The sequence below is a fragment of the Nelumbo lutea genome, chromosome 1, assembly GCF_056320005.1.
Source record: "Nelumbo lutea isolate HS-2025 chromosome 1, American lotus-T2T, whole genome shotgun sequence".
In the NCBI taxonomy this organism is placed as follows: domain Eukaryota; kingdom Viridiplantae; phylum Streptophyta; class Magnoliopsida; order Proteales; family Nelumbonaceae; genus Nelumbo; species Nelumbo lutea.
The window spans coordinates 2,933,504-2,955,541 of record NC_142684.1 but is presented as its reverse complement, the minus strand read 5'-3'; the positions used below and the strand labels follow the sequence as shown (position 1 = coordinate 2,955,541).

At 34.8% G+C, this 22,038-nt stretch overlaps 1 protein-coding gene across 17 annotated transcripts in view; it reads left to right on the top strand.

Moving 5' to 3' along the window:
- Positions 1–2,243: 2,243 nt before the first annotated feature.
- Positions 2,244–22,038, top strand: part of LOC148873219 (uncharacterized) — a 42,993-nt gene continuing 23,198 nt past the window's right edge. For 5 of the 17 annotated variants that reach the window (XR_016104798.1, XR_016104795.1, XR_016104794.1 and 2 more), the window contains exons 1-3: positions 2,598–2,737; positions 2,838–2,914; positions 2,984–3,182. Coding sequence is in view for 5 of the 17 variants with exons in the window: in XM_088963643.1 (XP_088819769.1) it covers positions 3,047–3,182; positions 18,784–18,912; positions 19,690–19,746 (322 nt within the window). In the remaining 12 variants the exon portion in view is untranslated. The other 12 variants (XR_016104792.1, XR_016104791.1, XR_016104793.1 and 9 more) reach the window with 10 other exon arrangements.

Genomic DNA, 22,038 nt, shown 5'->3' with positions numbered 1-22,038 from the left:
TATTAGTAAACAATATTAAATGAATTACTATTATTATAATTATTGATAAACACAATATTAGTTTATACTAGTTATAATAATATTATTATTAAATAAATATTACTACTAATTGTTATTATTTTTTCAAATAAAATATTACTTATTATTTAATTAACAATGATTATTTAGTAATAAAATTTATTATTATATAATATTTTCAATATGATGAAATAATATTATTTAAATAAATAATAACAATGATTATTATTATTATTATTATTATTATTATTATTATTATTATTATTATTATTATTATTATTATTATTATTATTATTGTTGTTGTCTTTGTAAATAGATGACAATAATGAGGGCATTAATGTCATTTTTATCACGTCTGAAATGCATTTGATTTCTAGTAAGATATAAAACCAGGTCTTACCAATTAGGCCTAAATTTATGTTTCAAATCCCCTAATCAGACCTAAATCCAAATGCCAATACCATCTTAAAATCAAAATTTCAAGACATTAGAGAAGTATTATCAAAGATCCAAACACCACCTTGGTTATTTGAAAAGAAATAATCTTCATTCTTCCCCATTGAAATTGTCTCTCTCTATGCTTATGTGGCTGTGTGACCTACTTGGGCCGGCCTGCCATGCCCCTGCATGATCTAATCGACGACCACTCGCCCTAATTGCACTTGAGTTCACATCTCCGCCCCACAATGCATCCCCACCGTGTATTGAGAATATCATCGATTCTAATATCGGAAGATATTCTCAATACACGGCGGGGATGTGCTGTGGGGCGTTGTGGGGTGGCCCTTTGTGGGGTGGAGATATCAATTCATTGCACTTACAGTGGCATTCCGTTCCTTCTCAGCCCCCCGAACCTAAGACCAAATCTGCTTCCTACACCTGACGCCTCACAGGCGCCTCACACACAAATCCTATCATGCATCCCGTTCTTATTTGTTATAAGAGATGTTTCCAATACATGGTGGATGTGCATATGAGACGCTCATTTGTGAGGAGCAAATCCCATCACCCCAGGCCTTTCTCCTTGAAAGCTGACTGCTCTACATTCCAAATCTCCTGCAGTTCTACTCCGAGAAACACTGAGTTAATCACGACCCACCACGTCAGTTTCGTACGCGTGGCACACCCTTTATGATGACGTGGCATACCGTTCACTTTTATCATTGTAAATAGTTCAAGTCTAGCCACGTGGCAAGACTTCCGTCCTCTCGCTCCCATTCCCAATTCGAGCAACGGTCATGCCATGCGGAGTCTGTCGCGCCGAGTTAACCCTGATATTCTGACGTGTTCGTCCACTGACTAGATGAACAATCTAGGGCTCTAAGTGTGTCAACTTGCAACCAATGATCGATACACACGTAATTGGTCGCACGGTTTCTCCAGCGTGACCACCCCGATGATCTCATCGCTTTCAGTCTTTCTTCACCCAATCACCCCCCCGGCCCCCTCCCCTATGCGATAATTATCCTTGTAGTGGGACCCACCACATTAATATGCTTTCATGTACCATAAACGTTAACTAAAAAACAAAACAAAAAGCCACCCGGTGAGATCGACCTCTCTTCAGGCCTCCGCAATCACCCATTGGATAAGAATATTCACATCACCGGGTCCCACAGATTTTGCCCACATCAACGACATCCTCACGTGAGGCCGGTCTCATGGAATCTCGTACCGACAAGTAACCAAAGGACAATGTCCCATCTAAAAAACAGACACTCTCGTTAATAGACGAAGATCACAGGGACAAAAACGTAAATTTGATAGCCGAAACCGAGCCTCACGGAGAGAGGAAGGGGTTTCTACTTTCTAGCTAGCGTCAAGCACTGCATCTGACCGTACAGCTTTTAAAAACTTTCCATCTTTTTCTTTTCGGTATTTTTTTTTTAAATGGGATTTAAATTAAAACCCTCCGTTGGGATATTCCTCGGTCTACGAAATTATGCAAGTACATAGCGATACGTGGACGAGAGAAGGCCGTTGAATGTGACACGCGTCGTACGATAAAGGTAGACACACTTGGAGTAAAAAAGAGGTTGATTTGAAAATAGTACCTGCAATCAAGAGAGAGAGACCGTCTTCTCCGTAATCATCAGTTCCGTCCTTTATTTTCTTATTTTCTCTTTTTACTTGATTTTACCTCTCCTCTCCTGTTTGCTCTAATCCCACTTAACTGTTGTTTCGTCTCTTGTACATTGAAACTGTAGAAAAAGAAAGGAGAAGAAGAAACATGAGAGATATTTACGTTCGATTTTCTGAAGGTATCGGAATAGATTCTTTTTTTTTTTTCTTAAAGAAAAAGCCAGAAAATTAGCCTCAGAATGGTTCTATAAAGAAGGAATAGAAGAAGGTCACGAACGCTTCAGACTCGATTGGATCATCCATTAGTTGTTCTCTCTTCTCTTGTTTTTTTTTTTTTTTTTTGTTTTTGATTTCTGCTTCGAAGGTTCGTCTTCTACTCTTCTCTTCTTCTTGCTTGGTTGCTTTCTCATGTTCTTCTTCTAAATCTTTCATGAGCTTCTCTCTTGGTTAAGTTTTTTGTTGATTTTTTTTTTTATGTGGAGATTATTTCTGATGGTCAGTTAGTTTGCAGAATCGTGTGTGAGTTTCTTTTTTTTATTATGTTTTGAGGTTTACTGATTGATTCTTCTTCTGCTTCTTCCTCTTCTTCTCTCTCATACGCGACTTTAAACTGGTGAGATTATTCGGCCGTTTTTGGGTGGGCATGAGCTGCTTTGTTTTCTTTTCTTGGCTCTTTTAGTTGTCAGATTTCGGTTTTATCGGGTTTGAGTTCTGATTTTTGGTTTTTCTTTTTTCAGGGTTTCGAGGTTTTGAAGATCTGGACTTATCTAGCATGTTCTGAAAAGTGGAATGATGGGACTTGGTATTAGAGGAGGTATAGTTTGAGTGAAAAATTCCGAGTTGACGATCGTTCTTATCTGTAACGGTTCTTATTTTGTTGCAGATTTGGTTCGAGCTTTGTCTCGGAATTGCTTGACAACGAGAGAGAGCACGCTTGTCGGCATTCATGCAAGGGCATGGCTGTTTACAAGCGTGCTTTCTCTTGTTGTCACTCGATTTGCTTCTCAAAGCTCGTTTCTTTCTTCTTCCACATGAAATATTGGTGCGTCCATGGAGGATTTCATTTCTGAACAACTTCCCTGGTAGATTCTTAACCCATCTCGTTTTCTCTTTATTTTTATTTATTTATTTTTCTGAGTTCTTTTTCTGTTTCAAGTGCATATATGTTTATTATACTCCATTTAGAGCTTTTTGAGTGTTGCTTGTGGAAACACGCAAACTGGAAGTGGTGATATATAGGGTTTCTTGAATGTTGTCTGGTTGACATTTAAGAGTTGTGCTTTATTGTTGTCTTTCTCATTCCTTTTCTTGGTAAAATACGGATAAAGGAAAGAACTTCTTGAAATGATTTTCCTAACAGGGGTTGCGTCTTCTGAATTTGGTTTGTTTCTTCAGCTAGATCCACACAGTCAAAACTTTAGTCTTAGAGGTTGACAGCTGTTCTCTTTGACAAGTCCAAACAATAGTTCCCTTTTTGGTGGAAAACGGCTCTCTATGACAACCATGTTCCCTAATCTTTATCACCCTAGAACGACCTTGTCTCTCTAACCCAACTTGACTCCTGGAGATTTCTAATTTAAATCAAGTGTTAATTAATTTTGTTATACTGATATTTTAAATTGCATAAATTTGATGATCAACCTGCCTATAAACAAAGTTCAATCAGTACGGCAATGGTCTTGTCCTACACTTTCCTGTTGAGGACATTATATCAACTTTAAACCTATCTTATGCTGTCAGTGGATGTATTTCATTGGCTGAAAAGTTGATGGTTGGAGTTTCTCCATGTGCCACGAAATTCAAGATTCTAATTGCACTTTAGTGAAGATTAGAGAACTGGACTACAGGTCCACCTGCTTAAACATCCATTCATCATATTCTGTTTTCACCTGAGGAACCAGTTCTACATCCTTCTTAAAATAAAAAGATGTAATTTTCTCACTCTTTTAAGAGGAACGGGTTCTAGATCCATCTTGAAACAAAAGCTTGTAGCTTTCCTACTCTTTTAAGTGGAAACGGTTCTAGAATCTAGATCCTTTGAAACAAAAGGTTTCCCACTCTTTTAAGTATAGTCAATTCTAGATCCTTCTTGAAACAAAAGGTTGTTAATTTCCCATTCTTTTAAGTGATTTAGCTTAGCTTTCCAGGCTTGCAAAGGTTTGAATGTTGTCTATGGCTAGGAATGAGTACTCTCCATCCCACATTATTTATGCCTGTTAACCCTATATGATTACAGCCTTGGATCTAGTTTTTTTTTTTTTTTTTTTTTTCCATTTAGGTCTATCAATCACTATTGGGACAATATGAAGGATACAAAACCAATCCAAATAGGACAATTGGGTCTGACCCAATTAGACCTGACCATACTTGGTGCACCTATAATTACCAATGAAAAAAGCAATTTATAATTTCATTTTAATTAGTGTTTTCAAAGCATAAGGTGCAAAAAAAAGTGCAAGGACCTTTTTGCACCCAAGGTGCAAGACGCAAGGCAAGGTATGCCCCTTTTTGAACCAAGGAAAATTTTTCAAAAATTTCAAAAAATATGTAAAAATGCAAAACAAAATCAGAAAATTTGTAAAATAATATTAATTAAAAACGCATACTTAAATTTAAAACTAAATGTTTTAAGAAGGATATCATCTCAAAATAAAAAACATAAATATAACATATAAAGTAAAAATGTAAAAAATAGAGTCGCATATTCAAGCACTCAATAAAGCAAGCACATGAAAGTTCTAATCTTTTTTTTTTCTTTTTTTTTTTTTTTGCTTTCCTAATCACATTACTCAAGGTGTATGGACCGCTTTGTATTGAGCCCCTTGTGGCAAGCACAAACAAGTCCATGTTAGGTTCTTACATTCTTAACGTATACATAAAATGTGAGTTATAATTTAATTGTAGCTGCCTCTTAAAATTTGGCATTAGTACTACTTACTAGTATTGGAAAACTAGAACTAGAAAATTTGGTAACCTGCCAACTTGGTTTGGATAACAACTCAACCAGTTAGGCCCATTCGACTAAGTTTATATATATATATATATATATATATATTATGAAATACTTTTTTATTCTTTATTTTTTGGCATTATATTTATAAAATATAATGTATATATATACATTATATTTATAAAATAGGCACTATTAAACTAAAATATCTATTTTGTGTGGTTATATACTAATTTCTTATTTGTTAGGGTTTAATCAATACAAACATTTCTAAATGTTGTATTGAACCCTCAAAGGCTTTAGAACCTGAATCAATAAGTAAGGAGGAACTTAAAATTTTATCTAATCAACACATTTTCTACTACTATTTCTTTTATTCTTTTCCTATAACAAAAACAAGGGTTCAACCCCTATATTTTTTTAATTTTCTTTTCCTTCATCTTTTTCTTCTCATGAATATGTTGATATGAACTCTATAATTTTCTTATGAAAATTACGAATAATTATTATGGAAATATGGTTATGATACCTAGGGAACTACCTTAGGATCTATGTTTTCTACATAAAAAAATCCATCGCCTAGGCAACTAGGCGACAAGACACCCACTTGTTGCCTAGCCTCACCTTGCCACCTTGAAAACCATGCAACAAGAGCTTTGCGGCCCAAGAACTCTTTACAAAATTCTCCTCACCTTACCAAAGAGCCTAATATGACAAACACAAATTTAATCTAGCTCACCTAAGCTCATTGAAACATCCATCCAATTATTCTCATTTCAATATCAGATCTCCATTTATAAAAAAAATCCTTCATCTCAAAAAGAACCAAAACATGGTCTTAATCCTTCGAAGTGTCAAAAGCGCTTTATCCTTGGACATCAATTGAATCTTTGCAAGAAACAAAGCTTCTCCCTTAATCCTATAAAATCAATATTGTTCTCTCCAGTACCATCAATTGGATCTTTGCAAGAATCAGTAGAACACTTCTCTTTATTGTTGACTGGATTGAGATTTTGCACCTAGTAAACGTTTGGTCCTATGTCGATTTTGGTTGGCTCAACCCAAGGTAGGATGTTCCCTATTCAGAATACCTAGTTCCTATTCATGAGTTTTGACAAAAAGACTATAAAAGTTCTTCTTGGTTGATTATCTCCATGGTATGTATACCATACTTATCAAAGAATTTTTAGTCAAGTTTGCTTTGGTCTGAAACATGTATTTATGTTTGATTTGGATTGGAATATTAGTCATATTGAACTTGGAATTTTGTATGTCCAAGCCAAAGTTGACCCATTAACGGCACTTAGAGCTGCAACTAGGGTGGACCTGATCAAACCCTAACTTTTCATAGATCAAGCTTGAATAAATGGTCCTTGGGTTAGACTTGAACCTGAAAACTGACTAACTTAACTTGAGCCTGAGCCTTCCTGAGCCTACGGAAGCTTCTATAATATGCTTACTCCATGTATATATGTGCATTGTGTATTTATGTTTATGTATATATACATATGCATTGTTTATTTATAGTATTGTGTACTCTCCTTTATATTTATAATATGTTTATGATCAATCTGTGCCCACACTCATGTGCAAACATGTAGAAACACAATGTTGAGGGATCTATTGAAAGGGAAATAGGAAGCTTCAAACAATCTGGGATTATAGGTGGCCATTTCTGATCCAACCCATCCAGTTGTAGTCCACCTAAACCCTCCCACTTATCAAAGAATTATTTTTTGGATAATTTTTGTCCAACCTGCCTTAATGCCTCTACTAGCGGAGTTACCCGTGTTGAGCACGGGCTTGTATATATTATGATGGTTTGAGAACCAGTTTTGGATCTAAATTTGACAAAACTAGTTTAGGATAATAAACATTGATTTCTTTGTCCCCAATCGAATTCAACTTCTGTAGGGCAGGTTGGTGCTCGCATCGTTCGAGCAGCCCATTGCAACCTTGCATTAGGAATAACTTCCATGAATCAATTATTTATGTTATTTTCATATTTTATATTTTTATCTTTTATATTTATATTTTTTTTGTTTTTATTTATTTTTAATTTATTTTAACAATTATTTGTGTTATTTTCTTATGGAACCCCATTTCATTTCATCTTTAATTTTTACATATTATTATTATTTTACTCTTTTACTTTCTTTTTTTTTTTTTTTTTACATTTTCTACTTCTTGTTTATTTGTATGTTTTTTTATTTGTATGTTTTTTTATTACTTTTCTCTTCCATTTATCTCCCCCAAGTCTCCCATGACATGTCCGAGTCTATTAAATCAGTTTATCCATTTCACATTTCCCAATTCTTTATTATATTATTTATTCATTTTCTTTTTTTTTATTCTTTAGATTTAGTTAATCAAATCCTCTCGCCAATCACTCTTCCCTCTCAGAATCTACAAACAAAGTTTGTTCTAGTATCATATGCCTATCACCATTCTTCATTCTCTATTTCCCTTTTTCTTTTCATTATTATTTTTCTCTTTTTTTTTGTAATTATTATCCATTACGGTTCTGGCCTTCTGGGAGACTTAACTGAAAGAATCTATTTAAATCGATACACCCAGTTAATTTGAAGTATTAAAAAGTATTATATTCGAATAAAACAGTTGATAAGCCAAACACAATAGGAAAAACACAATGTTTAATCAACAATTCCCTAATGAAAACACTCCAAGACTTCAATTGACCCAAAACGAGGAGTAAATAATTAACGACAAATAATAGGAACCTGAAGAATTTGAAGCATGAAGGGAGATCTAAATAAAGAAAAAAATAACGATAATAACAAATAAACAAGGGCGTATTTCAATCCTTCTCCCTTTTACATTCGTCATTGGCCAGGGAATTTACAAAAAACAACTCTTCAGAGTTTCATCACCGTCTCTGGTAACTTCTACAGATCCCCGTCATCCCATAGCAAAGCACAAAGAAAGAAAATAAAAAGGATAAAAAAATGAGAAAACATAGTGAGAAATAGGGCTTACCTGGGTTGAGTGTTTGCCTGAACACGGTTACTGGAGCAAAGGAGCTTCAGTCTGCTATAGTTGGATACTGCTAATTGGAACAAAAATGATCTCCATGAACTGTAACCGGGAGCATGGGAGAAGAAGCAATTCCTTGGATGCAAGTTTTTCCCAAGCTTAGAAGAGGGACAGCTCGGGTGATGGATATTTTGTGACTTTGCTCAACTAGTGAAGAATATGGAGAACGAATAATCGATGAGCAATCGGGGAAATCCAAAAATGGTGAGAAATCACCAAAAGTAGGAAGGAAAAACAGGTCGACGTTGCTTCTAGATCCTCTGTTCTTGTTGGGGAAATCAATGAACAATATTCAGAAGGGATGGGTCATTTTTTTTCTTGTTGTTTCCGTCACTATTTCGAGTGTTAGATGTTAGGGATGATGAACGGTGTACGGTCAACTCTTCAGTTCGATGGAGGAGATGGGTAAATCGGTCCAATCAACCACTGGCGGCGATGATAGGGAGGGGACATGAGAAGACGAAGGAGTAGAGAATGAAAAAGGGGAAGGAACGAGAGAGAGAGAGAGAGAGAGAGAGAGAGAGAGAGAGAGAGGGGGAGAGAGAGAGAGAGCGGGCAGGCGGCGAAACCGCCACTGCCTGGAGTTGCAACAGTGGTGACTGATAAAACAGAGGGAGGAGAATGAGAGAGAAGAGAAATAGTTACTTCCAGAAGATCGCCGAGTTGGTAGGCATGGACGAAAGCTGGAGAAGAGATTTCACATGACAAAAAACTACACATGCAGATACCTCATCCCGCTAGAAGCGATTTTCACACGCGAAATAAAATCACTTGTGGATACCCAATCCTGCGAGAAGGGAAGGCCACGCCACCTAGATGAAGGCCCTTCCTAGCTTAATATATATGATAGATCTATCATTAGGGATCGTTTGAAATGGAAATATAAATCTTCAAGCAATCTGGGATTAGAGGTGGCAATTTTTTATCCAATGCACCTAATCCATCCACCACCTAAACCCACCCATTTATTATGGATTGAATAGGTCAAATAAAATGGATTAGGTCATGGATATCCATATGGTAAACTATATGAAATAAGTTTTTGTTTATACCATCATGGATGGAGTAGAGAGATTTTGAACCAATCTAGCTAGGTTCTAAGGGCAAGATTTTGAAGCATCATGGATGGAGCAGAGAGATGGAGAGAGGAGATGGGGATCGAAGCCAAAAAATTTTGTTTTGAAGAATGCAAAAATAGTGGGAAGTGGTTTGTGAAAATCGAAGAAGAGAATAGAGGAACCATTTTTCGTAGTTGTGAATGCAATTGGTTGGTTGAAGGGCTTCTTGGGTGGAATGGTCAATTCTATCAAAAAACAAGGCTAGAAAGAAGTATGAAGCTGAAATGAGGAAGAACGCTAAAGGATGGTTTGTTGCTATTATGGAATGGACTGGTGACAACAGAAGGAAGATGATATGTGCACCAAAAGGTAGAGAGAAAATAGAGTAGAAGTGTTTTGCTAACACGCTTCAAGAGTTAATGATGAGGGTGGAGGATATTCATTTATATGAGTGGTGCATTGGTTTAGGGCCAAGAAAAGGTCAAAGGGGCAGGGAGAGATCGGTGGAAAGAATACCAGAAAAAGGTGCTCCACAGATTACTATGATCATTTTGTCCAAAAATCAGAATACGTTTGTTTTAACAACAAACAAAGAGTTTTGGAAGCAATTGTAGAGAAATTTAAGCTATCGAAGTCTATCAGTCTCATGCCTTTCGATGGTAGGAAGGCAGTCTTGTTTCTTAATGGAGAAAACATTGAGCTTTCTATAGTGGGAATGGTAGAAGGTTCGGTGGTGGTGGAAGCTTGGCATATGTTCTGCAACCAAAGGATTTCTTTTGTGGAAGCTTTGTTTTACAGTTGGTGGGGCTTCTATTCAACCTTTGGAACAAAATCGTTCTCGAGAGATTGGTCCAAGCCTTGGGGAGAGTACTTATTGCCTTTAACTTTCAAGATCTCTATTTTAAAAGACTTAGGATTAAGGGATTGAAACCTGAAGATGTTCCTCGAACGTTGAACTTGCTCATAGATGGTCTCTGGTTCAAGGTCTTGATTTTTTTGGAAGTCGAAGGGTTATTTTGGAAGAGTTGCTCCAAGGTAGAAGACAATGAAATCTTGGAAGACTGGAGGACACATGGAGTAGTGAGAGAGGAGAAGGGTAGGAAGCTTGAGGGTCAAGTTTCTGAGGAAGCTAATTCGTTACAAATGAGTGTCGATACGGGGGCTTCTTTGGAAAAGGAAAACAATTTAATCTCTCTTGAAAATAGAGAAAGGGGTGGATGTTATGACTTTCATGGAGATTGTTAAAAAGGGTGCATTTTCATGTATAAGATGGGGCCCTTAGGAAGAAAAGGTGCAACATGAGAATAATAAGGTTAAACTGGGTGGAGAGAGGAACAAATAGGGGATGAAATAGGGTTAGGAGACTAATAAAGTGGGGGAGGGTGGCCCACGTGATTTTTTAAGTTGATCACATGGGTCGAACCAAATTGATGGAAAAGTTTGGGGATCTGATGGATGATGGTATCAATCCATCATCTTCCTCCTTGATTGCTGTTTGGGTGGTAAATAAATGGGTAAAGATGACAAGAAAAGCTATGAAGAAGAAAAAAGATATCTTGATTCCCACTGATGAAGGATTGGAGGGAAGGGTATGAGGATTGCATATGGTAAGGGGTTTGATGGGTTGTCTGCTTGATTAGTTTTGTAAAGATGGGAGATAAGTCTTAGATCGGGACTTTGGTTATGTTTTGGGTTGTGCATGTGAGAGGTTTTGAGTTTATTTGGTTTTGTTTTGTTTAAGGGCTCTTTTTTTCGGATTTGGGTTGGGTTAGTTTGATTATGGAGTCTTCGGGTGATACCTTGTCACCTTTTTTAATCTCAGCTGTTTTCTTTAAAAAACTTATTCTTTATTTATTTTCAAAAAAGTTATTTTTTTCCTTTTTGCTGCAAGTGCTACATGAAGGAAGTTTGTCACCCAATTTTTATTTCTATCTCCTTTCTCTTGCCTAATGTCCCTCTTTTGTTTCCCTTTCTCTTTTCTCCCTTCCATTCCCCCTCCTCTCTATTCTCCCTCTTTTTCTCTCTCCTCCCCCTCTCTTTCCACATTTCTCCCTCTTTTCTACATTTCTTTATCCTCTCTCTTCTCTATCTCCTATTCTCCTTTTTTTCTCTTCCCCAAATTTCCTCTCTTTTCTTTCCCCTCCTCCTTTCTCTTTTCCCTCATTTTGCCCATTCTCTTCCATCCCTATTCTCTTTTCTCTCTTTCTCCTCTCTCCTACATACTCACTTTCCTCTCTTTTCTCTTCTATCCATTCTCTCTCCTCTCTATGCTCCCTCCTTTTCTCTATCCTTTCTCTTCTCTCTCATATCATCTCTCTCTCTCTCTCTCTCTCTTTCTCTCTTCTACACTTCTCTCTCCTCTCTCTCCTCCTTTCTCCTGCATTTCTTTCTCCTCTCTCTTTTCTATCTCCTATTCTTTCTCCTCTCTCTTTTCTATCTCCTACACTTCTCTCTCCTCTTTCTCTCTCTTTCTTTGATTAATGAATTTAAATTCATTAATCAAAGAATATAAGCTGTTACAAGCATCCTTTGGAGATGCGCAAGGTGTAGCCTCTCCTAGACATTACAATGAAACAAGAAAAAACCAAAAAAAAAGTCATAGACCTGCGCATTGGACTCTAATTGTCATGTGTCTTGTTAACCATTTAAATTTTTTCATGAGATCCCTATAGCTCCAAGTAATTGAACCAAGGTTCTGCAACCAACCCACAATCACCTTGGAGTCCCCTTCAATTTGTAATTTTTCTATCCCAAGTTGGTTGGCAATCTGAATTCCTTTTACAACAACCAACAGTTCAGCCCTTGTAGAATCACCTACTTCCACCAGGCCTGAAAACAAAGATAAGATATTCCTTTCCTCAGTTCTCAAGACCTCTCCAATCCTTGTCAAACACGGATTGCCTCAGTTGCTCCCGTCAAAATTCAGTTTAATAAAACCTTCCGGAGGAGGTACCCATACTGTTACAGATTTATTCTTCTGAGAAGTCGTGTTAGCTATTAATTACAACCCAGTTTCTCCAAAAATCATGAAAGGAAAAATGAGTGAAGGAGTATAGGGTTCTCAACCGGTGTATAGCTTTAGTTAATATACACTCCTTCACTGCTGGAATAGTTCTCTCCTTGTCAAGAAAGATTCTAGAAGGAATCTTTCCAAATAGTCCACAGTGTAGTTGCTCTAATGCATCTCCACATGCATTTCCCTTTTTTTGTTGGCCAAACAAAGGTTGACGATTTCTCTCCTTTCTCTCCTTTTATTTCTATCTCTTCTCCCTACTCTCCCTCTCCTTTTGCTTATGTGAGTTATCTCTCCTCTATCTCCTTTCTCTCTCTACCCATAAAGATTGATTAGCATAGTTTAAAATATAAATAGGTAAGATGAGTAAGTTAGGAAATATGTGGATTGGGTTGGTTTGCAAGCCATCTACCTATTAGAAATATGAGTCATCAATTGCTGTGGATGGTTAATGAATTGGGTTGGTATTCAACCCGCACCAAACCCATCCTTTTGCCACCCGTCTTTTGGATCCCACCTTTAATTGTGACAAAGGCATAGTTTTCACTAGGAATTCTAGGATGGCCAATTAGGTGAAATGATTGTTTTTTAGGTACAAAAGGTTCCATTTAAAACTTGAGGCCTACCAAAGGCAGGGCACAAAGGTCATCAAAAGAGACAAGACAAGGTCTTTCATTGTCCAAGTGGTTTCTCAAGCATTCATTAACATATTTTTGAGTGAGGGACACCATTTAATGTAGGGCTGATTTCGTCCTAGCTGGACTGTTAACAGATTTGAGAAATTAAAGAAAAAAGTGATGATGGTAAAGGATTAAGTCCAATGTTTGGGGTTGAGAGGCTAGGAGTATGTCTATTTTAATGCTGAAATCTAGAGAGAGAAACAAAAAATTTCAATATCCTTAAGGTTGGAATGGAATTTCTTTAGGCTGTTTAGATGAAGGTTTATGCAGTGAACAAAAATTTGATTGAACTTGGAAGGGGTTTGAGAAGGTTTAGCACAAAAAGACAAGAGCTCTCAAAACCTTAAGAACTAAGGTTTTTAGTAGAAATTTTACAAATCGTTTTAATGGGATGAAAAAGGACCTTAGATAAGGTGGATGGAAATCAGATCTAGTTTTCACCACAGGTTTGGTAGGGAAGCTTTAGATAGAAATGTTTCTCTCTCTACAAAGGATGTTCAATCAGCTCATAAGACTTAACATCACCCCCTCCCCCCCATACCAATAAACAAAAAGGCTAACCCTATATATAGCTACCAGGATATGATTATGATACAGATTTTCTTATATCTTGCTTATTTAACCCCCACTGCTGCCGAATTTCCATAAATATTGAATTCATGGATTACTGTTCTTTAATTTCTTCTTATGGGGTGCAAGTAGGTTAAGCAGTTTAGACAGTGACAACAGTTATAGAAATAAGGTAGTGACAGTTTTCCAAGTAAATTGAGTGAATGTACATTTGATTTAGTGAATAATATTCTTGCCACCATTTCCTAGGCAAGTAATGACAGATGCAAGATATGGTTAGGGATACATTTGCTTTAGTTAGAAAGAGATGCCTAATCATGACAACAATAGCACATTAGCATGAGATGCGGATTAGTATTAATATTTTGACCCTGGCTAGAGTTGCAGTTGGCTTTGGGTTTAATATCATGCAAATCGACTAGATAATGTCAGTCACAAAATCAAAGAAAGTTATGATGGTGAATTGTTTTCTTCTCCGCATGCTCCATCCAGTATTCATTGTAAAGCCAAGCATGGACAATTTACTTGATTGTTAGTTGTTACTAATGAATAGTTGAGAAACAGTATAGCACACTGGAGTTATTTGTGTTATCTACTTCAATCTGCAAAGCTTTTTTTGATAATCCTGAGCTATATCAGGATGTGTTTTTCATTGAATTTTGGTTTTCTACCAAAATTTTTACAAGAAAATTTGGTGGTTTTTCTAGCAAGTGGGCTTCCTCTCTCTCTCTCTCTCTCTCTCTCTCTCTCTCTCTCTTTCTCTTCTCTTCTCTTCTCTTCTCTTTTGATTTATCCTTATAGTTGAGAATTTGAACAAAATCATGTGTAAAGAATATTGGTTGTGGCTCCAATTATTTCTTCACATAGAATATATTGACATGCTTAGGTTGTTTGAAGTTTCCATCTCCCAGGTTGAAAAACTCAAGGCTCTGTTATGTTGAATTGGTTTTAGAGTTGCATGCCAATCTACTAGAAAGTGATAAGGAGTATTGTGTTGAATAAGACATTCTAATTTAGTTTTGACAGCATCCTTGGGAAGGAAATTAGCAAGTTGACCTTTGATTATCACAAGCATGAGAATTTTTATTGGAAGTAACCTTTTCTCCAATGAAAATTTAACCAAAATCACAATATGTTAATAATTCTATCATGTTGAACTAGGGTGGCATTTGATAACTCTGAAGTTTGATTTCTGAAAAAGTCAAAAAGCAATTTTTCAGGTCTGAAGTTTGAAAACTAGTAGAAATGCTTTTCTGCTTTTCAAAGCCTCTGAAAAAATAAGTGTCTGAGTTGGGATGATATTCTAATGTCTGAAACTATAAGTTTTGCCCAAAATAGATTGTTCAAGTTGGAACGGACTAGTTGTAAATTGTAGCTGCAGCAGAGATAAATTGAAGGTCAGGTTCAATGGTGTGCTGGTGGTAACAATCAGTCAATGATCAATTGATCCATTCTATCTCCTCTACTATATTTGGTTGATGAGAAGAAGAGTAGAGATTTGGAACTAATTTGACTATGGGTAAACAGGTAATCCAATGATGCTCAATTCGGTTTCAGTAGTAGGATGAGGATGAGGATGAAGTAGGGGAGAAAGAGGGAGAAATGTTGTTAAGAAAGTTAAATTCCATCTAAGTTATGAACTACATATATAGTATTTTTATTATCATATTACAGCTTTGTATGGATATCCACAAGTATATCCAACTTCTCCCAACAAACTTAACCCACAAAGGCTGGATACACTATGGACCATGGCTTTATACTCAGCATCATAACTCATTTTATCAATTATCTATAATTTCTTACATGCCACAATATTTCCACATACCAAAGCACCTTAGTAGATTTTTTATCATCTAAACAGCATCTCAATTCGATTCAAGTATTTTAGAACTCTTTCAGTCAATGTTCAAACCTGAATTGTTCACAAACCCAAAAAAAAGCTTCTAGGAAAAGTATTATGAATAGAATAGAATATATAAGGTATTATGATCTAGAATCAAAGTATCGGTATCGAGTATTGTATCGGACAACTTAGATATGAATACATTTTGGAAACACATGAATACTGACAAAAGATATTAGAACCCTTGAATATGCTAAGAAATGCATACAAATTAAATAATTACATTAATAACACTAAATCTATATTTGAATCATAAAAGGTATAAACACATGAGAAATGTACACTTTGATAGGTATATGAAGAGAAACATTACAATCAACACTAATGGGACCCTAAAGCATGTACACATAATACAATAATTATCACTTATAATTTTGAATTTTTATTAAAATTTTGAGAAAATATATTTATTTAGTATTTTTATATAGATAAAAATTCTTTTTTTTTTCAAATAATAAATATGTTTTCATTTTTAACATATATTTGCTTTATTTTACATATAATTGTAAAATAAAACATATAAATCATTTAAGTAGATAAATTACTTAATTTTATAATTTTCATCTTTTATTAATTTTGTGGGAAACAGTAAATCTTAAATTATTTATTTCAGTTTTTTATAATTATAATTTTCATTTTTTATTATGTTGCAAATATTTATTAGTATTTTTATATAAATAATATCTCTACTTTTCCATATAAATAATATCTCTACTTATTTTTTTATAATGAATTTTTTGTTATTGATAAAAAAAACCTCTACTTTTGCATATAATAAATGTTTTTTTTTTCATTTTTAACATATAATTTATATGTAAAATAAAAATTAAGATAGATAGATAAAATAAAGTAATTTTATAACTTTCAATTCTGTAGAGAAGATGGGCCAAATGGCCCATTGGCTGTTTATCCTTTTTTTATCTTTTATGTTCTTTGCTGTAATCGGCCTTAATCTGGGCTTTATTCTTTCTTATGTTATGTCTTTTTAAATTTCTGCCCAACTAAGGGCTTCTTTGTAAATTACTAAAGTTTAATTTAATGAAATAGAGTTAAGGGAGTAAGAGAAGAGATTATGTTCGAAAATGTCTCTCTCTGAACCCGAGTTGTCGCCACCTTCTGCTTCTTCTTCTCTCCTCTTAAACTCTGATTTTTGCTACTTTCTTTTGAATTTTTGCAACTTTCTAAACAGTCCTTTCTTCTCAAAAGGCTGTTTTTCTTCTTGGTATCAGAGCAGGCTCATTTTTTCCCTTTTTTCACCGTTTTTTCCCATATAGTGTGTATGAAGAATTGAATCGTATGAATAGTTAAAGAAACCTATTTTAACCCAGCTGTTAGTGGTTTCTGGAGAGAAGGGGACTGGTTTTGTCGTCCTCTTGGCAAATTCAAGTGTGTTGCCCGAAACCCTAATTTTCTAGAGAAATCTGATTGCGGGCCCCACAGGGAGTTTGACCTGGGCACTCAGTGACTGAAGGCCTTGGCCTTCTCATTCTTCTTCTTAACGATCGAATCAAGTGGATTGGTGTTCTATTAAGTCTACAAGGAGCATCTGAGTTTTCTCTGTTTCTCCCAACTTTCGGGTGTGACGTAGGTTACTGGTACGGCTGCATAAAGGTTGGCTCACAACCACAGTTTTTGTTTTGTCTTCATTTATTGTTATTTGAAGTTGTTTGAAGTCATTTTTGAAGTATTTAAGAAGATGAATTCCTCAAACTTTGAAAACAAGCATGTTGCTGATGATGGAACTAATTATCTGGCTTGGTCACAATCAGTAAAAATTCATATTTCCAGAAGATGATCCGTCATATGAAAAGTGGATGCAAGAAAATTATATTGTTATTGGATGGCTTGTGAAATGCAAGAAAATTATACTGTTATTGGATGGCTTGTGAAATTAATGCAACCACAGATTAGTCGGCACTATTTGTGTATGAATTCAGCAAAGGAAATTTGGGATAGTGTTGCTGAAACCTATTCCCAAAAATTAAATGTGGCCAGGGTTTACAAGTTGAGAGGTGATATGAAGAATTTGAGACAAGGGGAGAAACCATTTGCTGTATACTTCTCAACACTGAAGTCTTTATGGCAAGAAATAAATTTGATAGAAGTTGTAGCCTGGGACACCACTAATTTCTTGTTTGGTCCAATCGTAAATAAATAGCCTTTAAATCTAGCAAAGACAATTGAAACCAAGATGTCTTGGTGCTTCCTCTTCCTACTAAATCTGCAAACTACTAGAGAGGTCTCCTTAAACTACATCCTCACAATCCTCATTATTTGTTTCCAATTCCAACACCCAATTTTCTCAAACAATTGGATTGCATCATTAACCTCATTCTTTTTCTTGATTGCTTCAGTAATGTTAGTCGAAGTAAACATCCTTGTGGCTGTTTACAGAATCCAAAATTCCAATACTTCATCCAAAATCCGGTCTGTTCAAATATATATATATATATATATATATATATATATATATATATATATGAATGAAAGGGGATGGCATTTCGATGATCCTTCCTACCAATGTCATTTTAATCTCTAAAACTGCCCCTGAGCAATATTTCTTCTATGCCCCAATTAAACCCCCAATCTACTTGGTGTTTCACCAACCCTTGGACTTGGTATAATAGGGTCATATCTTTGAAAACACCTATCTTTTCAATAACCACCTCTTGCTCAACATCCAAACTTGGCCCCATACAGGTCCGAAACAGCCCGAGGTGACTCACACAGTTAAAGCCGGAGAAAAGCTCAATTTACTATACATTTGATGGCATTTTCAGATATGACCCTATTATACCATCTAGGTTGAACTTTGTTTGGAAGGTCTATGGTTGGACATATCCTTGCTTAGACCTATGTTGGAATTTATATGCCTTGTCCAATAACAAGAATTAGACCATTTCCAAATTGTTCTCCTTAGCAAATGAGGATCATGGAACTTGGGTTTGAAAGAAGAGTTCAGAGATTCTAAAACTATAGTCCTTTTGGAAGATTTCCCTCTCTATATCTGTTTTAGACAAGAGAATTTGGTGTCTGAAGTGATGTAGGATACGGTAGGAGTCTTACAAATTTCGGATATAGTGATAGGCCCTCTGGGGTGATGAAAAGAGATTTGGGTGATTAATGATGAATAATGGAGATGGAGAAGCAAGTATGACAATTTTCTGTACACCTAGAATGATCAACGATGTTAGAAATATCAGAGTGAACAGCAAAGAGACAGCTAACTTTGAATAAGAAAGCAACGAGAGAAGGAATAGAAAGAACAAGTACCTGGAAGCAACCACAATTTACTTGAGCAAAATTTATTTCATGAAATCAACTCTTTTAAATTTCACTTACAATGCTTCTATTTATAGATTTGCGACAAAGAACTCAGGTTTCATTTTAGAATCTATTTTGGGCTAGGGCACTGAGTCAAAACAACTCTGATATGTCGTATTCGGGTCCAGTTGGCTTTGGAGATTCAGTTCAGGCTGAAATATGGGCTCTGCTACAAGGAATGAAGCTTGCTGTACAACTTGATACCAGGGAACTGGAAATTGAAGGAGACTCACAATTAGTCATTGCTTGGACAAAAGGTTAGCAGACTAGAATACCATAGCGTTACTTAGTTTGTTAGGGTTCATTGGTGTTGGTAACTCATTAAAAGCTCAATTTATTCCTAATACAGGGATTGTTGTTTGCTTCAACAGCTAAATGAAAAGAATTACATGTGGTTGTCAAATGGTGATTAAATAAATGATACCATACAAGGGTGTACCATGGATGCTAAGAATCTTGGTTAGAGAAGCAAAGTCTTTAGCCACTAACTTGAATTGCTCATTTTTGGACACAAGGATCTATTTTTTACTGTTTCTTATAAAAAATAAAAAAGAAAAAATAGGATACTAATGGAAATTTCTCTATTAAATCTGTCTCTTACTAGAAGGGTGGTTAATTCAGTGGGTATTGAATGCATTCATACCTTACCCACCCACCCCCCGTGTATCGTTTGAGCTATATGCTTGAATTGTTTACCTTAACAAAGGTGATATGCCATGTGCAACTCAATGGACACAAGGATCTATGTTTTACTGTTTCTTATAAAAAATAAAAAAGAAAAAATAGGATACTAATGGGAATTTCTCTATTAAATCTGTCTCTTACTAGAAGGGTGGTTAATTCAGTGGGTATTGAATGCATTCCTACCTTACCCCCGCCCCCTGTGTATCGTTTGAGCTATATGCTTGAATTGTTTACCTTAACAAAGATGACATGCCATGTGCAACTCATGTGCAACTTCTTTCCCACCCCCTTCCCTGAGAATAAAAAAGAATCAACTTAACTCAGCATTAATTCCAACTGTTTCTGGTCAGCTACACAAATCAATTGTGCTCTTGAGCTATGTGTTCTGTCAAATTCTAAGTCCTCAGGTAATTTCTTACCACTTCAGAACTCTTTTACCATCTCCATTGACTACATCTCATCCTTTTACTAATTGAAGCTAATCCTAATTCATCTCGAATACATTCATTTTTTTATTCTATTTTTTGTAGTTTTTCATTCATCCATCCCCAAGAAAAAAATGTTGGTAAAGCAATTCTCTCTTAGTCCACAGTTTCATAAGACTCATGTTCTTTTAGATGATGGATTATCTTGCCATATATCGGACAAATTAGAAAGAAAGGTAGGATAACTTTTAAATTTTATAAGGTTTTGGTAATTCCTTTTTTCTAATGTAGTAAATATTGTAAGGATTTTGGTTTTAATTGGTTTTCTGTTCTGTGTGGCAATAGTGGAATAATATAAAGATCATATAAAGTTATTAAGATCTATTTTATGCATATGTGACAGTTAGTGATTGCTTATGAGAAAGTAAAAGGCAAAAAACGGAAAAGATACACATGTTGGACATATGTTACCTTGGCAGATATCAAGTCTAGTGTATTTATAATACTATGATGAACTAGCTTCCTTCCGTAGAGAGTAATTCACATGTAAAAATGCCCTGACACATGGTAAAGACAGTTATAATACACCTAAAGCATACACCTCCCATGTAGATGCATCTGTGAAAGCATAAACCTTGTATAAGGTATAGGTTCTGTTTATGCATTATTCAGGATGCAGACACCTCCGAGGATGCCCAAATTATAAATATAAACTAACATGAAACATGCATAAAAATCTTACCTTGCTAATGTTTGCATGGTATCACAATTCAAATGCAATAAAGAGATGATGCTCAAGTGCTTAATTTCAGAAGAGAAACAAGTTGTAAACAACATCTGTGTTTACTGAGAAAGAATAAGTGGAGATGGAGAGGAGATGAGGGGATGGGAGAAAAGTGTAGACTGTAGACTGGAGATCAGATTCCTTGCTTCCATCTATAAATGGGTACATCTTCCTTTTTTTATATATATTTGGAGCTGTTAGTGGGCATTGCTTGGTAAATCATTGGCAAGTTTTAAAATGTCGATGTCGATGGAAATGTCGCTTACCAAAATATAGGACATATGTCGGAAATGTCGAGGGGAAATATTGTAAAAATTAGAGACATTGTGGAAATATTATGAAATATGTGGAAATATGCAAAGATATTTTGTAAAATGATAAAAGAAGCATTAATACATATTTCTAAACTATTATCTTATTCCCAACCATTATATAAAGCTAAGAAACTAAGATCAATAACAAATTAGTAAATGACGACTTACTGATTTATTATGCATTTTGATTTTTTTACAAGGTTATCTGATATTTTCTTTTCTTATTTTTAATTCTGATTTATTATAATTTCTAATATATTTATTTCACACTAGTATATAGAAATACATTTATTCTGATTTTTTAAATATTAAGTTATAATACATTATGTTTGGTTATAAATTTAATAAACTAATTCTCCTTTTTGTAGTATTATGATTATGATAAATTCTGATTTCTTATATAACTTAATGAATTTATTATGATTTTTAATACTAAATTTATAATAAATTATGATTTAGTATAAAATTCATTAAATTTATTCAGATTTTTTATATTAAATGTAGAATATGGTTTATTTCAAAATTTAATAAACATTTTCTGATTTTAATAAATATTTTAAAAAATACTAACTAGTTAATATTTTATTACTTGAAAAATATTTTATGTTTTATATTATAAAGTAATTAGTTTATTTTTTTGTTTTTATATTTTGTTAATTCTTTTTATAAATATTTTATTTGAAATATTAAATAGAAATTATTAATGGAATAATCTATATTAATATATTATATTATATTAATATAATATACTAATATATTATATTTTCAAAGTACATTAGTCGACATCTTGTCGTCATAATAGGAAAAACTGTATTTTTTGGTTATTTGGACCTATTTGGTCGACATTTCCGAAATATAGGAAATGTTGACCGACATAATGTAATTTTTATATTACCATCCATTTTCAGTCGGTGAGCCTCCACATCAACATATGTCAATGGGTGACATTAGCGACATTTGAAACCATGATCATTGGATAACAAGTGGTGCTCTCATATTCAAATCTATATTTTTTTATTTATTTTCTCAAGAAAAAAAATGGATTTGAATATGAGAGCACCACTTGTGCAAGAAAATGCCAAATGTGAGGTCTATATGCAATTTACCCTTCCAAGGTCCTATATTTTTTTAAGGCCAACTTTGTTGTAATTGGGGGGGGGGGGTGCTTCCATGTGG